The following is a 17657-nucleotide window of genomic DNA, read 5'->3' as shown; positions in this document are numbered from 1 at the left end:
ACAAGACCAGACTCGCAAATTCTGTGAATCGCAGTGTGTGTATGTGTATATATGTGTATATATGTGTATATATGTGTGTGTGTATATATATGCATGTGTATGTATGCATGTGTATGTATGTATGTGTATATATGTATGTATGTGTGTATATATATATATATATGTATGTGTATGTATGTATGTGTATATATATATATATGTATGTATGTGTGTATGTATATGTATGTATGTGTGTATGTATATGTGTATATATGTGTATGTATATGTGTATATATGTGTATGTATATGTGTATATGTATATATGTGTGTGACACTGACGAAGCTGCAAAGCGAAACGCGTCTGTCGGGGGTGAGGGGTTTGTAATAAAGAATTTTGAAATCGGATACCTGTGTGCTCACCATCTTTCAATCTAAACGAAGTTGAAAAGTGCTGGAATATGTGTGTATATGTGTATATATATGTATGTATATGTATATATGTATATGTATATATGTATATGTATGTATATGTATATGTGTATATGTATATGTGTATATGTATATGTGTATATGTATATGTGTATATGTATATGTGTATATGTATATGTGTATATATATATATGTGTATATATATGTGTATATATATATGTGTATATATATATATGTATATATGTGTATATATATATATGTATATGTGTATATATATATATATGTATGTGTATATATATATATATGTATATGTGTATATATATATGTATATGTGTATATATATATATATATGTATATGTGTATATATATATGTGTATGTATATATATATATATATATATATATATATATGTATACACACACACACACACATACATACATACATACACATGGTACCTCACATGAGACGCACTCGAGACAAGCAACAGGTTACCAACCCTTTTATTTCAGCTACATTTGTGCGATGAATGCCGGTACAGTAAAGCAGGTTCCCAATAGCCTGACACTTTTCAGGTTTCCCCTTTCTCAAAAGCTTGTGGTAAGTTAGTGCTGTGGCGTGCAGCAACTCCCATAAATACGATAATGTCACGCCACTTAATTTGGCAAATTCATGACTTCTGGGAGTTGTAGTGCACAAATATTCACTCCATATTTTGGCGCCTGTAGGGTTATTTTTATTTACATTCCCTGTGGTCCTTGCTACAGGTTTTATAAGGAGCTCATGCTCTTTTTCACCTAATTTCTACGTACGTCTGGTCTATTGTTAATTTAGATCGGCTGGTTCTCTCTGAGAACTTTTGTAGGATTAGTTTGCGAACTGTCTTCCGGGTAGGAATGGCTATGGTATTTCATTGAAAAGTTAAGGAATCTGTGGCTAGATGTCTCTATCAGATGAACAAGTTACTTACCTTCGGTAACACATTATCTTATAGAGACATAGTCTAGCAGCAGCGCCCTTAACGCCCCCCCCCCATCATCCCCACTCTGCAAACAGTTTGTTTTGTAAGCAGTATTTCCTTTTACAACCCTGGTTTATACTCCGGTGGTCGGTGTTCTACGTAGCAATGCGCTGCGTCAAACCACCTGATCTTTCCTTAATGACCTTGTCTTGATGTAAGGGTTTTACCCTTTGTCAGCACTGGTTTTATACACCAGTGATCGTTCTTACATGTAGTTGTGTGATTCAACTGACCTTTTGGTCTTACCTTATGGAACTTGAATTGGTATTGCCATACCATTCGTTTCTGTTATCTAGTTATTGTTTAAAAGACACATTGATCTTTTTTGGCATTCCACAACCAGTTTCTATAGTGGGTCCGTGTTCTGGCCCTGAAGGTTTTACAGTAGAAACTGAGGTCCACGCGCTGGAGGGGACTTGTTACTACACTGACGCCAAAACCGGAGCCAACATCATCTCCGAGCCCTATGACTCTATCACCTGGCACGCAGAGGTACTGCTGAAAAATTCTGCAGCCAGTCTGGCACCTGGGGAGAATTCAAAAGTGAAGGAATCTGCGGCTAGACTATGTCTCTACCAGATAATGCATTACCAAAGGTAAGTAACTTGTTCATTAAGATCATACTGGTCCATTAAATTGAATATCCATTTCTGAAAAGTACTAGCCCATTCCACATTAAACATGCTCCTCTGTTTGTTTTTAGACCTTTCAATGACCTACTTATAAAACGGTTTGGCTGTGGGTGCATTAAGGAATTGTAAGCTCAGCTGTGCTCTCAGTTCCTGAACAGTTGCAGATTGTGGGAACCCTTAAGGCCTCTTCATCAGTTTACCTTCAAACTTATCAGAAGTAACTGTAAATCTGAACATTTTAGAAGGATAACCAGTTAAGAAATTTGGGACAATTCTGTCCGTAAAAATGGAGAGACAGAAGCCCTCTGTATATCACAAATTCTTGCAGGGTTTCCACCCCTTTAGCTCTTACCACATTACTTGATAACACTTTCCTTCAGTGACTCCAGTATTAAGATAAATGGAGAGCTAGAAGCCCTCCATATATCACAAATTCTTGCAGGGTTTCCTCCCCATTAGGTCTTACCACATTACTTGATAACCCTTTCCTGTAGTGACTCCAGTATAACGTTTTGGTAAGCAGTTCGTAGAATCTCCCTGGCTCAAAGGGAGAATAAGATGTATCACTGTCATGTTTATTTTTTGTGTACATGTTGACACGCAAAACCAATAAAGAAATATGAAAACAAAAGTTTTGATTAAAGTCACTCCACAATGTCCTCTGTTATCCTTTTCAGTTGTACACTGCCCGTAAGCCAATTTTGACCTATAAAGATCTCTCAAACGCCAGAGTCTTCCTATTCTGTGTGTTTGTTAACTTGTTAGTTGCACAAATCAAGATTATCAAGTCGGGTTGTTTTTGTTGCCCACCCTTTTTTGATCAAGGATCGCTAAGTCGTGTGCATACAATAATATGCTTGAATGGCTTGAAGGCAGATTTTTGAGAGACAGTTACTACATTTTTCAAAGGCATTTTCCACGAAGAAATGATGAGAAAAGTATGAGTGCCAAAACGTTCTCCAAATTTCAGCCAACTGGTCAGTGGAATCCTTTAGTCCAATTTGTATATCAATCAATCAATCAGATCATTTGTATAGCGCACTACTCACCCGGAGGGTCTCAAGGCGCTGGGGGGGGGGGGAATCCGCTACTGCTCGAACAGCCAGGTCTTGAGCTGCTTCCTGAAGGCGAGGTGGTCCTGGGTCAGGCGGAGGTGGATCGGAAGGGAGTTCCAAGTCTTGGCGGCCAGGTAGGAGAAGGACCTTCCTCCAGTGGTGGCTCTTCGGATGCGGGGGACGGCGGCGAGGGCGTGGCTGGTCGACCGAAGCTGGCGTTTGGGAGCGTAGAAGTTGAGGCGGCTGTTGAGGTATCCTGGTCCTTGGTTGTGTAGGGCTTTGTGTGCGTGGGTGAGGAGCCGGAAGGTGATTCTCTTGTTGACCGGGAGCCAGTGCAGGTCTCTCAGGTGTCCGGAGATGTGGCTGCGGCGGGGGATGTCCAGGATGGGTCGTGCTGAGGTGTTCTGGATCCGCTGGAGTCTTTTCTGGAGTTTGGCGGTGGTTCCGGCGTAGAGGGAGTTGCCGTAGTCCAGACGGCTGGTGACGAGGGCCTGGGTGACCGTCTTCCTGGTCTCGGTGGGGATCCATCGGAAGATCTTGCGTAGCATGCGCAGGATGTTGAAGCACGACGAGGAGACGGCGTTGACTTGTCTGGTCATGGAGAGGGAGGAGTCCAGGATGAAGCCCAGGTTGCGTGCGTGGTCAGTTGGTTTGGGTGCGCTGCCCAGGGCGGGGGGCCACCAGGAGTCGTCCCAGGCGGAGGGTGAGGATCCCAGGATGAGGACTTCCGTCTTGTCTGAGTTCAGTTTCAGGCGGCTGTTCGACATCCATTTGGCTACGTCTGTCATCCCTTCGTGCAGGTTGGCTCTGGCGGTGGCGGGGTCGTTAGTGAGGGAGAGGATCAGCTGGGTGTCGTCGGCGTAGGTGATGATGTTCAGGTTGTGCTGGCGTGCGATGGCTGCGAGGGGGCTCATGTAGACGTTGAAGAGTGTTGGACTGAGCGAGGAGCCTTGAGGGACGCCGCAGATGACTTCGGTGGCTTCCGATCTGAACGAAGGGAGGCGGACTCTCTGTGTCCTTCCGGCGAGGAAGGAGGTGATCCACTCCAGTGCCTTCTCCTGGATTCCGACGTTGCTGAGGCGCTGTACTAGGGTACGGTGGCAGACAGTGTCGAAGGCCGCGGAGAGGTCCAGGAGGATGAGGGCCGCTGTTTCTCCGTTGTCAAGCAGGGCTCGGATGTCATCTGTAGCTGCGATCAAGGCGGTCTCGGTGCTGTGGTTGGCCCGGAAGCCAGACTGCGAGAGGTCGAGGGAGCCGTTCGTCTCGAGGAAGGCGGCCAGTTGCTTGTTGACGGTCTTCTCGATGACTTTAGCCGGGAACGGGAGCAACGAGATGGGGCGGTAGTTCTTGAGGTCGGTGGGGTCGGCTGATGGTTTCTTGAGTAGAGCGCTGAGTTCGGCATGCTTCCAGCTCTCCGGGAAGGTAGCGGTGTCGAAGGAGGTGTTGGTGATGTCCCGCAGGTGGGGTGCGATGACAGCGTCGGCCTTGTTGAAGACGTGGTGAGGGCAGGGGTCTGTTGGGGATCCGGAGTGGATGGAGTTCATCGTGCGGATGGTGTCTTCGGTGCTGATCGGGGTCCAGGCGCAGAGGGTGGTGGTGGGGGGCGGTGGTTCGGTCGTGGCGTGCGTCGGTTGAGTGCTGAAGCTGTTGTGTATGTCCGCGATCTTGTTGTGGAAGTAGGAGGCGAGGGAGTTGCAGAGGTCTTGCGAAGGGGTGATGTCGTTGTTTCCGGCGTTGGGGTTGGAGAGCTCTTTCACGATGTTGAAGAGTTCCTTGCTGTTGTGTGCGTTGTTGTCCAGTCGTTCCTTGAATGCGGTTTTCTTGGTGGCGTGGATCAGCTGGTGGTGTTTTCGGGTGGCGAGCTTGAGGGCAGTCTTGTTGTCCGGTGTTGGGTCTCTGCGCCAGGTTTTCTCGAGTGCTCTGCAGTTCTTCTTGGAGCTCTTGAGTTCGTCGTTAAACCATGGGGCTTTCTTGCTTCCGGGTCTACTCGGCGGGGTCTTCAGCGGGGCGAGGTCGTCTGCGCAGTCGCTGATCCATTTCGTGAGGTTGGTTGCTGCTTGGCTGGGGTTCGTAGTGCTGGTGGGAGGGTTCTTGTTCAGGGAAGTAACGAGCTGGTCTGCAGTGATCTTGTTCTGTCATGTATTCCTATAGGTTCTGAATCGATCCCCCTATTCCTGACCCTATTCTGGTTAAACTAACTATCAAGTTAACTAACAGTCAGCCCATGAGGCAAGAAAAGCCCCCATGATGCAGATACCGTTATCTGACGCAGTCACACTACGGCACAGGAACGTGTTATCTGATTAGGTCATAACGCTTGAGATCTAATTAGACAAGCGACATTCCTCCAGCCCCTGATAAGGCATACGACGTTCTCATAACAAATCAAACCTATGACAACCTGGAAAATCCGTGCGGCCATTGTTTTGATTTCACAGAGAACTTTAGTAAAGAATGTGCTAACGAGCAAGTCGTATGACATCTTTATTGACGTATCTATGTCCATCCTTACGTCAATCTCTGCACCTTTAAGGTATAAATATTGCCGATCTTGCCCTATGCAAACACACGCGTGGTGACAAGACGGAGCAGCCATACTTGCCGAAGCCAAGAGCAGAAGCAGACCCCGCTGGCAGCAGCCCCGCCTTCCTGACGCGCTGAGAGACGCGCTGCTATCTCATGCCGAGAGACCCAGCACCGGCGCTTCTGGGCAGCCCTCGCAGGCAGCCTGGAATATCGAGAGCAGAGAAAGAGATACCATTCCTCATTCATCCTAAATTCCAGGTACAGAACTGAATAACCCCTCACAGAGAATTCTTTAGTTATTCACTTGGCAAAAACAAACTTAACTTAAACTGTAACTTTCTATTCCCGCCCACGCATTAGACTTAGGTCAGGTACACGGGGTAGGCGTATTTAGAAACACCAGTTGAGTACGTTTAGTCAAATGTATATGTGTATGTAAATATATTTTAATCATTTTAAACATCATATGGCTCAGAAACCATATCAATGTTTTTACAGTATTATTTTATACTATTGCTTTTAATGTATGCACTTTACTTAACTATAAGTATTGCAATAATATCGATCCATTTCTCTTGTACGAGAAAAGAGACTGATCAATAAATAACACCTTTTTATTGAACACGCCCGTCTCTTCCTTTTCTCTACAATCTGATGAGACTAAGAATGCACGTACTGACTGAGTAAAATAATTGCCTTTTGTTCACACGACTCTCGAGATACACTCTTGATTAGGGGAGAGCAAAGTTGTCATGTTCTATGGTTGTCAGAAACTAAATCCCTTCTTGTCTAATCAGGGGAGGTAATTCTTTCCTGAACATTCGAGAAAGTTTCTAGCGAACTCTGAGCTTAGCTGGCAAACCCAAAAAATTAAGTCTAGTATCGACAGTAGTAGACCTAGTTAACGTCTGGTCTAGGCCTTTACTGCTGTAGGTATTATTCCAATGCGCAGAGCCTATTGGGAAAAAAAAGGAGCTACACTACAGTTCCAGCTTCTGCGGGGAGCCTGTTGCTGGTGATGGTGGAGCGTGGGTTTTCTGTAGCTGAAGTGGACGCAGCTGTGGTCCGTCCAGTTGAGTTCCGTGGTGTGGCTGAAGGCGATGTCCTTGCTGGAAGAGAAGATCGGGTCGAGTGTGTGTCCGGCGTAGTGGGTGGGGGTGGTCACCAGTTGCTTCAGTCCGAGGTTGGCGAGGTTGTCCAGCAGGGTGGTGGTGTTGCAGGTGTTGTTGTTCTCCAGATGGAAGTTGAGATCCCCGAGGAGGATGTAGTCAGCGGAGGGGAGGGCGCGCGGGCTGATGAAGTCGGCGATGTCTTCGCTGAATTGTATGCGGGGTCCCGGGGGACGGTAGATCAGGGTGCCTCTGAGGGTGGTCTTGGGGTTGACGTGGATCTGGAAGTGCAGGTGTTCGGCGGGTGCGAGGGTGACGTCGGTGTCGGTCGTGATGTGGATGATGGCGATGCCTCCTCCGGTCTGGTTGGCGCGGTCCCTCCGGATGATCTTGTAGCCGTCCGGGATGGCGATGGCGATGTCGGGCGCTGAGGAGGCGTTCATCCAGGTTTCCGTGAGGAAGGCGACGTCTGGGTCTGTGGTGTCGAGCAGGTTCCAAAGCTCGACGGCGTGTCTGTGGACGGAGCGGGTGTTGAGCAGGATGCACTTCAGGTGGGTGGTGTTGCTGCTCGTCGAGGTCTTGAGCACTGCCGGAGTGGAGCCGGTCCGGTTGCAGGTGAACTTGCAGGCGTTGCAGATGAAGGGTCCGTGGGTGCGTCTCGGTAGCAACCCGTGGTTCGGCCGGTGTTGAGTGCGTTGAGTTCGGTGGCGTCGTAGGTCCGTCTGGTCGGCTTCCGGCGGTGGGGGCCAGGGGTCCTGGCACTGGGCGCGGTCCAGGCGCGGACGGGCTTACCTTTGGCGCACCTTCGGCGCTCCTTCGGTGCTCCCGCTGCGCGCGTCCGCTGCGCGGTCGCTGGGGGGGCGACATAAGAGGGGAGCCGGGAGGGCGGGTCAGCTGGGAGGCGGGGTCGCGTCCACCAATCGAGTGGCGAGGGGGCGAGGCCGCGGGCAGGAAGCGGCGGGAAAACGGGATCGGTTTGAGCGGGCGGCCCTGCGGCGGGTGGGGCGCTGCTCTCGGCGTTGGTGAAGGTCTGGCACAGCAGGGGTCTCTGGAGCAGGAGCGCGGAGGAGCGAGGGGGCAACCAGGCCAGAGGCGCGGTGGTCACTGCCCAGGTGCGTGCAGGGTCTCCTTAAGAGGGGAGCCGGGAGGGCGGGTCAGCTGGGAGGGCGGGTCGCGTCCACCAATCGAGTGGCGAGGGGGCGAGGCCGCCGGCAGGAAGCGGCAGGAAAACAGGATCGGTTTGAGCGGGCGGCCCTGCGGCGGCTGGGGCGCTGCTCTTGGCGTTGGTGAAAGTCTGGCACAGCAGGGGTCTCTGGAACAGGAGCGCGGAGGAGCGAGGGGGCAACCAGGCCAGAGGCGCGGTATATTGATCCAGTTGAACATGAACCCATATGGGCGTGTGACATTGAGTGATAAATATCAGATGTTCACCAACCTGTACTGATTACACTCCTCCCCTGCCACTTGTCAAAATGCATGTGGTGATCTTTCCCTTTTTTTCTGGTAAAAAGTGGCTTGCTTCCAATCGGTCATAGAATCTAAAAATTCACCCTGCCCAAAAGACCTTCCTTATTCCTGTATGTTTCCTCAGCCTGCAGTTTTACTGTAATCCTTCACTGCACTTTCTCTCCAGAAAGTGATTACATCACTTGATACTTCATGCCCTTCCAGGTCCCCCATTGATCCTTGTCTCGCCCAACAAGTGAACAATATGAATGCTGCCTTTAATGACTACCTTTGTAATCTGTTTAACTGCTTATTGGTATTGGGCATTGCCCCCAGGGCATGAAAAACCTCCATTCTTTCACCACTGTTGGACAAACTTTACTCCTGACTCCAACAGCCCTAACTAATTTCAGGCCTATATCCCTCCTCTCCTACCTATAGAAATTGTTAGAAAATGTACTAGCTTTGCAGCTGAATAATTATCACCAAGCAGAATTCCACCCAGGTCGAATATGGAATTGAATTGTATCTTTTTTTTTTTAACAATTTTTATTGCAGAGTTTAGTACAAGTAATACAACATATTCGCAGTTATTTTGTTGCGGGACCGTCGGCCCTTAAGTTCCATCCGGTTAGCATGCACACAGCCTTATAACCCACATCCCGGAGGCCGGGCGGCGTTCCACTCTTCGGCAGCCTCGTTTAGATTCAACTGGTTAGTGCAGTCAACCCAAGCGGTCTACCGCTCTTTGCTTTTAACACTTATCGCCCCCCCCCCCCCCCCCAACACCCATTAAAAGTGTATCGTGTCCGCTATCGTAACTGAGATGTGTCTCTCCTTCTCCACTCTCCGCCCCCTCCCCCCTGGTGTCCGTCTCGGGAGTCTTGAGTCGGTTATTGTGTTCGTGTGTCTGGTGCAGGTGCTTGGCTTGGTGCCGCCTCCCCTAGGGTCCTTGGATCTACGTCCTCCCCTCCTCTTCACTCTCCACTGCACTATCTCTGAGAGCTTGAACCAGGACTTCCCACGCCAGTGCTGCTTCCTGAGCTTTCTCATCTGGTCTACGTCGGGCCAGCTGGTACCTAATTGTGCTCTCCGCCGCAGCCCATTTCAGGAACTCATTCAGCCATCTCTGGTGTGTTGGCGCCGCCCTTGATTTCCATCCCCTGGTTAGCTCCCTCTTTGCAATAATCAAGCCTATGTCTATAAATTTGCTCGATAATTTGTTTTTGCGTGTGTGCGGAAACCAGTTTAATATAGCAACCGCGCCGTCATAGTGCAGTTCTCTGTCTGTCGCCTCGTTCAGGGTGTCTCCCACCTCTCTCCAGTAGTCATGTAAATGTGGACAGTCCCTCAACATATGTAACAAGTCTGCATTTAGTTGCGCACATCTGGGGCATGCTGCGTCTTCTGCACCAAAATACGTTGCTATTTTGTTCGGGGTGAGGTAGGCCCTATGAAGAATGTAAAGGTGTATCAATTGGAAGCTGGCGTTTCTGGTGCTTTTCCTGGCTCTCTGAACTAGTTGGGACCACGTTGTATCTGGGATTTCCTTCTGTAGGTCAGCCTCCCATTGAGTTTTGAGGCGCGTAAGAGGTTGCAGATTTTCGGTATGCATTCTGGAGTAAAGGCATGTAACTGCCTTGAACGTCCCTGCTGCCATCATCGTGTATTGGCGGGCTAATGTTGTCTTGGGTTCCATCAGTCCCTCCCCCCAGTGCGCCTGTATAGCCCTCACCACGGCTGCATGGAGTAAATAGTCTCCTCTTGGGAGGTCGTACCGCTCTTGTAGGGTCTGGTAGGGTGTTAGTACTCCGTCGTCATAGAGGTCTCCCACCATCTGTAGTCCAGCCTCCTCCCAGAGTTGGAGTCTCGACCAGTCTCCACCATGTGGCAGCGCTGTTATCATGCCTATCGGGATTTCGGGCGCATATGGGTGGTCAGGGCCGGCACGCTTTTGCATGCGGTTCCAACATAGTCTCAGCGTCCGTTCCTCGTGGGACAGCCCTCTAAGTACCAGCTTTTGTTGTAAGGTTATATAAGCTAGCACGTGGTGGGGGGTGCCAGTGTCTCTCTCCTGCTCTGGGCCCCGGTATACCCTCGCTACCTCTTGCGTGAAGAACTGTAGTTGTGCTGCCAGGTAATATAGCTCGGAGTCAGGGACTGCCAGTCCCCCCTCGTTCTTCGGGCGGGTCAGAGTCGCCAACGCTATTCTCCGCCTGCTTGTTCCCCACAGGAAGGACACCATCAGGGACTTTAGGCGTTTAAAGATCGCTCCCGGTATCCATATGGGAAGGGTCCGAAAGTAGTACAACAATCGTGGCAGGGCTATCATTTTGAGCAATGATACCCGGCCGGTCACGGATAAAGGGAGGGTGGCCCAGAAGGACATGTTACCTTGCAGCTCTCGGATACAGCGGTCTATATTGCCATCCAGTAGATCTGCGGGCTCGTGGTAGATATATACCCCGAGGTAGTGCAGGCAGTCAGGCTCCCAGCGTAGCCCGGGACGGGCCAGGGAACACTTTTCTGCCTTTCGGATGGGGAAGAGGCAAGTTTTCGCCCAATTCACTTTTAAACCAGAGACGTCTCTGAAGCGCGCTAGTAGTTCCTCCGCACCCTCCACAGCCTCCTCGGCGTTTTCCAAGAACAACAGGAGGTAGTCTGCGTACAACGATATATAATGTTGGGTCCCTCCAACCTCCAATCCGCGGTAATACTCACCACTTCTAGCCATCGCCGCTAAAGGCTCCACCGCAAGAGCAAACAATAGGGGAGAGAGTGCACATCCTTGTCTAGTTCCCCTGTGTACCTCATACCGATCTGATATCCAAGCTCCCACCCTCACTCTAGCACCCGCCGACGCATAGAGCACCTTAGTCCATTGTATGTAATCCTCGCCCAGGCCAAAACTTTGCATCACCTTGTATAAGTAACTCCACTCCAGGCTATCGAAGGCCTTTTCGATATCGATCGCCAATACCATGGGGGCTCTCGCGTTTGGTGGAGGATTCGCTATTAGCCGAAGCAGCCTGCGGATGTTGTGCGACGTGTTTCTGGTCGGAATGAATCCCGACTGGTCCCTAAGGATCAGGTCTCGCATATGGGCCACCAGTCTAGTGGCTAGGATTGTGCTTAAGATTTTATAATCTGTTGTCAACATTGACAACGGTCGGTACGAAGCCGGGTCTGTGTTCTCCCTACGTGGTTTTAATAGGGGAATCATAATCGCCTCGCGCATCGAGTGGGGTAACTCACCCTTCTGTTTGGCTTCACTATATATTATTTGAAGTCTGGGGGCTAGAAGATCTATGTATTTCCCATAGAACTCGATGGGCAGTCCGTCCATTCCTGGTGTTTTATTGCGCGCCATTCCCTTTATGGCCCCCTAATTTCTGTTAAGGTGATCGGGCCACCGATGGCATCAGTTTGTTCCTGTTCTAGGTGAGGAAGCTGTATCTCGGTCAGCAGGGCATCTATCGCCTCGTGTCGGTTCTCCAGGTCTCTGCTATACAGTCGTTCATAGTATGCCCTAAAGCAATTCAATATGTCCGGTTGAGTGTTGTAGACTTCGCCACTCAACCCTTTTAGGGACAGTATCGGGGTATTGCCCCTATTGGGGTTGGCTAGCCAGGCTAGGAGTGTCCCCGTTTTATCCCCCTCAGCAAGAGTTTTGGTCAGGTATGTTTTGTAGTCAAAGCTGCGGAGGCGCTCCACCTCCACTGCTACCGCCTCTCGCGCTGCACATACCCTTTCCTGGAGTTCGGGGCGGTTGGGTCGTTCTTTTTCTGCTACTCTCAGTGTCCGCTCAGCTTTGTCTAAATCATCCATTAGTGTCCTACGCGCACCCGTGAATTTCCCTATACAGTGCCCCCTCACCACTACCTTTAGCGCGTCCCATTCCGTAGCTCTGGAGGAAGCAGTACCCTCATTCTCCGCAAAGTATTGGGAGATCCTGTCCCCTAACGCTGCGCGGAACGGTGGGTCATCCAACGTATCGGGCCGAAGCCGCCACGTCGGAATCCGTGTAACTTCGTTCATCCAGTCTAGTGTGAGGAGCAAGGGGTTGTGGTCCGATATCGGTCGTGTTAAATATTCGGTCCGGGTTACCATCGGCAGTACCGGCTGAGAGTATAGAAAGGCATCCAAGCGAACGTGGAGGTCGTGTATGCTGGAGTAGGAGTAGTCCCTCTCCGTTGGATGTTGAACTCGCCATACATCTGTCAGGTCCCACTTCCCTTGCCAGTCTGACCTATGTCTCGCTAATCTGTGTACTGGGGAGGTATGCAGCGGTGGGTGCGATCTATCCAATGTGGTATCCGCTATAGAGTTGAAGTCCCCTCCCATCAGCACTGGCCCGGTGAAATAGGTAGCCAATATTCTGGAAAGCCTGGTGAAATATGATGCCTGCTCCACGTTTGGTGCATAGATGCTGCAGAGTGCAATATGGCGACCCCTGAGTAAGCCCTCGACTGCTACAAATCTCCCATCTGGGTCTACAGTGTGCCTAGTGACCTGGAATGGAACCCCCGCACAAATCCAAACCAGCACTCCCCTAGCAAACGCTGAGTACGCGGTGCAGAACAGGTGCCCCCTCCATCGCCTTTGCAGTGCAATACCTTCTTTTTTAGTTAAATGGGTCTCTTGTAGGAAGGCCATGTGGACCCCTCTACGGACCAGGTAGGAGTGGATCTTGTGTCTCCTCGCCATTGAGTTCAGACCCCGCACATTCCAGGACACGCATTTTAACGACCCCACATTATCCATTGTCCTGTCGGATTCGGACTAGATCCATGTCCCTTTGTGACCAGACAACAGGTTTGACATCAATCCCGCCTCCCCCCAGCAAACCCTCAAATCCCCTTCTCTGAGCCCAGTTTCCCTCCAGCTCAGTCCCTCCCCCCTCTCCCCCAATTTTGCCCTGAGTCACCCCAACCTCTCTGGGCTCCCCCCCCCCCCCAGAACAGGACCTAACTGCAAAAGAGTTATCCCCATCCAAACTGGTGAGCAACGTGCTCTCAAACCTTCTTACTCCGCAGTCTGTACTGCGGTGGCCTTATGGGCGTCTGGGTGCGTGTACTAGCTTCCGCTACGTTCAGTTGCCTTACCTGTTCCCCCGCCCTTCAGTGTACATCCAGACTCACGTAATTCAGTCTTACGGCCGCCTGCTCTAGTGTTCGTGTGCGCCATACCAGTTATTTCTGCCACAGCCGGTCCCTCACGTTTCATTTTCAGCTGCCGAAGATTTCTTCCGCTGTTTGTGAGGTGACTTTCGGACCCCTAGTGCTGTCCACCTCTGATAGTTCAGTCTCCGAGCCCGTTCTTAACTCCTTTGAGTTCGATTCTCTCTCCAGTGGCGTTGATGTTGCGCCCGAAACCTCCTTCACTGCTTGCAGTGCTGCTTTCCGCTCCTCTCCCGTCTGAGATTCCGTCGGTTTTTTCGGTTCTTGCCTATGCTTCCGGAGTCTCTTGGATTTTCTCGCTGGGCGCCTTTATAGCTCGTCTTCAGCTCTGATGCGGGCCTCGTCCGTCCCAGCCTTATAGGTGTCCCACCAGGCCCACGCCTCCGCTGATGTCGTGAAGAATAAAGCTTTTCCATCTACTATTACTCGGAGCCTGGCCGGGAATAAGAGCGAGTATTGTAGCCCCTCTGTGCGCAGTTCTTTCTTAATGGAGAGGAAGGAGGCAAGTAGTTTTTGAGTTTCAAAGGTGTAATCCGGGAATAATGTGACTTTACTATTGTCTACTTGGAAGGGACCCATTTCTCTTGCTCGTTGTAGTAACCAATCTCTGTCCCTGTAGTGAAGTAGTTTGATCACCACTGGTCGAGGGGGTAGGCCCGGACTCGGGGGTCTGGCTGGTACTCGGTGTGCTCGCTCTAAAGTGAAGAAGGGGGACAGGCCCTCTGGGGCCACCACTGTCCTGAGCCATTCGTCTAGGTAACCCATCATGTCTGCCCCTTCTTTTTTCTCCGGAAGGCCCACTAGGCGCACATTGTTCCGTCGACTGCGATTTTCGGCGTCTTCCGCCCGCCTCTCCAGCGCTTGTATGCGGTCCAACGCTTCGGTAAGCTTCCCTGTCATTGCTTTATGTTCCGGCACGATTTCCTTCAGAGTGACTTCTGTCCCTTTGACCCTGTCGGCCAATTTCCCATGGTCAGCTCTTAGGAGCCCCAGACCCGTCGATACCTGAGCAATGTCTCGGTGTAAGGCATCCTTCGTGGCTGCAATGGCTTCGAGGATCTTGTCTTGCATCAGCTGCAACTCCGACGTGGGTTGCTGAGTGTTCTCTGGAGCGTCCGTGGTCGGGCCGCCATCCCCCTTTGGGCCCCGCGGTTTTCCCATCGCGCCCCTGTAGGATCAGCGGGCACCGCCAAGGCAGTCGTTGGCAGCCGGTTCTCGCAGTAGATGGCCGATGCGCGCCCCTCGGCAGAAGTGCGCGTTGTCCAGGTGGCTGTGTTTCACGTTTTGCGGAGGTTGTCGCCCCTTTGTCGGAGGTGTCTGTTAGGTCCCAGGGACCCCGCCGCTGCGGCAGTGTGTTCACCTCTCAGGGGAGCAGTAGGAGTTTCTGTGGGCGCCCTTCTCAGTGGTGGAGCCCAGCTGTGTTCGGATCCCTTTTTACGCTCGGCTCTGGTTTCCCGATCACCTACTTGGGACGCTGCTCCTTCAGGCGGTTCCTCGCTGCGGACGTGTGCCTCACTGGTTGCTGCGCCGGACCTCTGGTCGGGTTCTTGCGTGCGCAGGGGGGGAGCAGGCCCCAAAGCCGGGGAGTCGAGTTTTCTTCCCCGGGGTGGGGCAGTCCCTCCTGTCGTCGCCTACTCCCAGGGCACCACACTGGCCAGCGCAGGGGTTCCACGCCGGTGGTGTCGTAGTAGGCCTGGAGCCTCTGTTTGGGTCTCTACAGCTTTACCCCAGTTGCCACGCCGCGCGCCTAGGCTGATGTCGCACCCCCGGTGGTAGGAGGCTCTGATGTCGGGGTCCGGGTGTAACTGTCCCTGGTGAGGCGGGGCCCCCCGCTTGACGGCGCTCCCCACGCCCGGTGCTCTGCACTAGCTGTCCGGTGGTGGGCCTGCCTCCGTTCTGTCAGTCTTCGGGACCGGGGTGCACCCGCAGGGCAGTTGGGTCTAGGTTCGGGGCACACAGTGCAGTTCCCAGTCAGGTAGGATCCCCCTGAGGTCGTCCAGGTTCCCCACTGGCTGCGTTAGAGTGGGTCAGGCGGGCCCCCGGGCAATCCCTGCGTGCCTCCCTCGCCGCTCCCTCACCTGCGGGTCCCAGAGCCTCGGGGTCGGATCCTCCGGTAGCTGCCGGTCGTTGTCGTTGCGACCTCACTGCAGTCCCGCAGCTAACCGCCGCAGATGTCGCGGGCTCTCTGGTCCGCTTCCCCCTTACTCGTGGTGGTCGTCTCGCCGCTACTCCAGTCGGTGGGGCGCCACTTCCAGGGGCTGTAGGCCCTCAAGCCGGGGCGTAAAGTTTGGCCTCTGCGGGCCGGGACCTCGCCAGGCCGCTCGGGCTCTGCACCGGCTCCCCCAAAGTTCGGATCTACCGGAGCGCCAAATCGGGCCCAGTCTTGTGCACGTTCGCCTATAGTCCCGCAAATCCCGTGCAGTTGGGCTCCGGGATGGAACCGTCGTCTGTCCGCCGCCGCCGATCACTTTCAGGCCGCCATCTTATGTTCCTTTGTCCCGGGCACTCCGCTGGCTGGTTCGCCCTCTATGGTTGTCCCACCGGCACGCCACTCGGCCAGAGCAGGCACAGGTAGTAATTGTGGGATCGACCAGAGTTTCACGGGGATCCCACGTCTGATTCCGGATTAAATACGGATCATTGGGCTGAGGGTCGGGAGCCTCTCTAGGCTGCGTCCGTCCGCATCGGCTGCTAGCCACGCCCCCCCGGAATTGAATTATATCTACTCTGGACGGTCTTCATTGGGGGCATGTAGATGACATTGGAGTGGGGGCTTTGATCTTACACCACTTGTCCCCCACCTTCGACACCATAGACCATCAACTCCTCTTGTAGAGGCACTATAATGTTGTCTGCAGACAAAGTACAGAACTCGCTTACTTCATTCTTACTCAACTGATCCCAAAGATTTGTCATGTCTTTATTTTTATCCCCTCATGGTTGAAAATGAGGTATTGTTCTAGGAACATATTTTAAAATAAAATTTACATGGAACCCTTTACTCATCTATCGCATTCACTTAGTGTTATTATAATTTTTTTAAATTAAGCTGTGCCCATCAAAGGCCTAGGTGCTGCTGACAACTCTTCACCCTATTGGAACAACATTGATTAGCTTTATCAGTGGCCTTTTTGCCCAGCACAGTCAAAACCTTTCACAACTTTGCCACTATCTTGAATGAGAAGCTCATTTTTGGACTGCAGGTTGCTGCTCCCTTTTGAATCATTTGAAAATTCTTTGACGCATCTTAACTATTCTTGTCTTCCAGTATCATTCTCAAGTGGTTACCACATTTTTCAATCCATATTTGGTAATGTAACTTACAATTGATTCCTATGTTTTATTCAAAATTATGGTAGGAAGACAAATGTTCCAACATTTTGAAATAGTCTCTTAGGTTATTTTTTGTGGAATACCAGGGCACACGTGATTGAGAATTGCTCCAAAGCTACCTTTGAGTTTTAAAAATGCAACAGTTGTCTAAGCACAAGCAATTTGCATGCAATGCAGAGATGGGTTTTACAGACTAGTTTCAGTGCTCTGGAACCCACAATATAGTTGATGAAATGGCTCCTGGCTGAAGAATATTGCCTCAGGATAGAGCATTATGCATTTATTCCAGATATATGCAGCTGGGTCTTCAGTCTAGGCGGCTTGTCACAGTTATGCTGGGTGCAGTAGCCCACAGACTAACGAAGCTCCCCTGCAAAACCCTTACCATAACAGTGCCTTCTATGATGAACAACTGGAAAACCTAAGTCGAACTAATACCTGGACAACACTGACAAATTCTGAATATCGAAAGCCTTATATAATGACCTTTTTTCATTCTGGTATTTAAACACCCAGTGCTGCTTTTCTGCCATTCTGCAACCCAAGATACAAACTAACAAACCTATATATTTTTTTTAATTCAGGCAAAACTTTTGGAGGAAATGGATCAGGAATTTGGTGTGAGCAATCTTGTGGAAAAAGAGTTTGGGCAAATAAAGGTGAGTGAGTAATGCGGATATGTAGGAAATGTTGGCATGGGGGTTCAAAGTACTATGTTTACATTTTACAATGTGATCAACGCAGAAAACTAGGACCTCAAATTACTGCTGCTATGCGGGTTGGTAGGTTATAGAAAGTGGAGATGTATTGCTAAAAATATAATCTAAGGCTGTTCCCAAAGGTATTCTTCTCTCGCCCCCGTTCCAACTAAATCCAACTTCCTTATGCAGTAATTTTGCACTTAAATTACTTGTCCTATATTTGAAAGTAATTGCATGTCCTGTCAGGATG

The 17657-nt window shown here is 50.7% G+C and overlaps 1 protein-coding gene across 1 annotated transcript in view; it reads left to right on the top strand.

The window, feature by feature from the left end:
• Nucleotides 1-17657, top strand: part of SART1 (spliceosome associated factor 1, recruiter of U4/U6.U5 tri-snRNP) — a 414579-nt gene that overhangs the window by 207486 nt on the left and 189436 nt on the right. The window contains exon 6 of the mRNA XM_078660694.1: nucleotides 17291-17365. Coding sequence (XP_078516820.1) covers nucleotides 17291-17365 — 75 coding nt within the window. The remainder of the gene's footprint in view (nucleotides 1-17290; nucleotides 17366-17657) is intronic.

Source organism: Lissotriton helveticus, chromosome 9 (assembly GCF_964261635.1).
Source record: "Lissotriton helveticus chromosome 9, aLisHel1.1, whole genome shotgun sequence".
NCBI lineage: Eukaryota > Metazoa > Chordata > Amphibia > Caudata > Salamandridae > Lissotriton > Lissotriton helveticus.
Note: the sequence above shows the minus strand (reverse complement) of the source record. Positions and strands in the feature narration are given on the sequence as shown.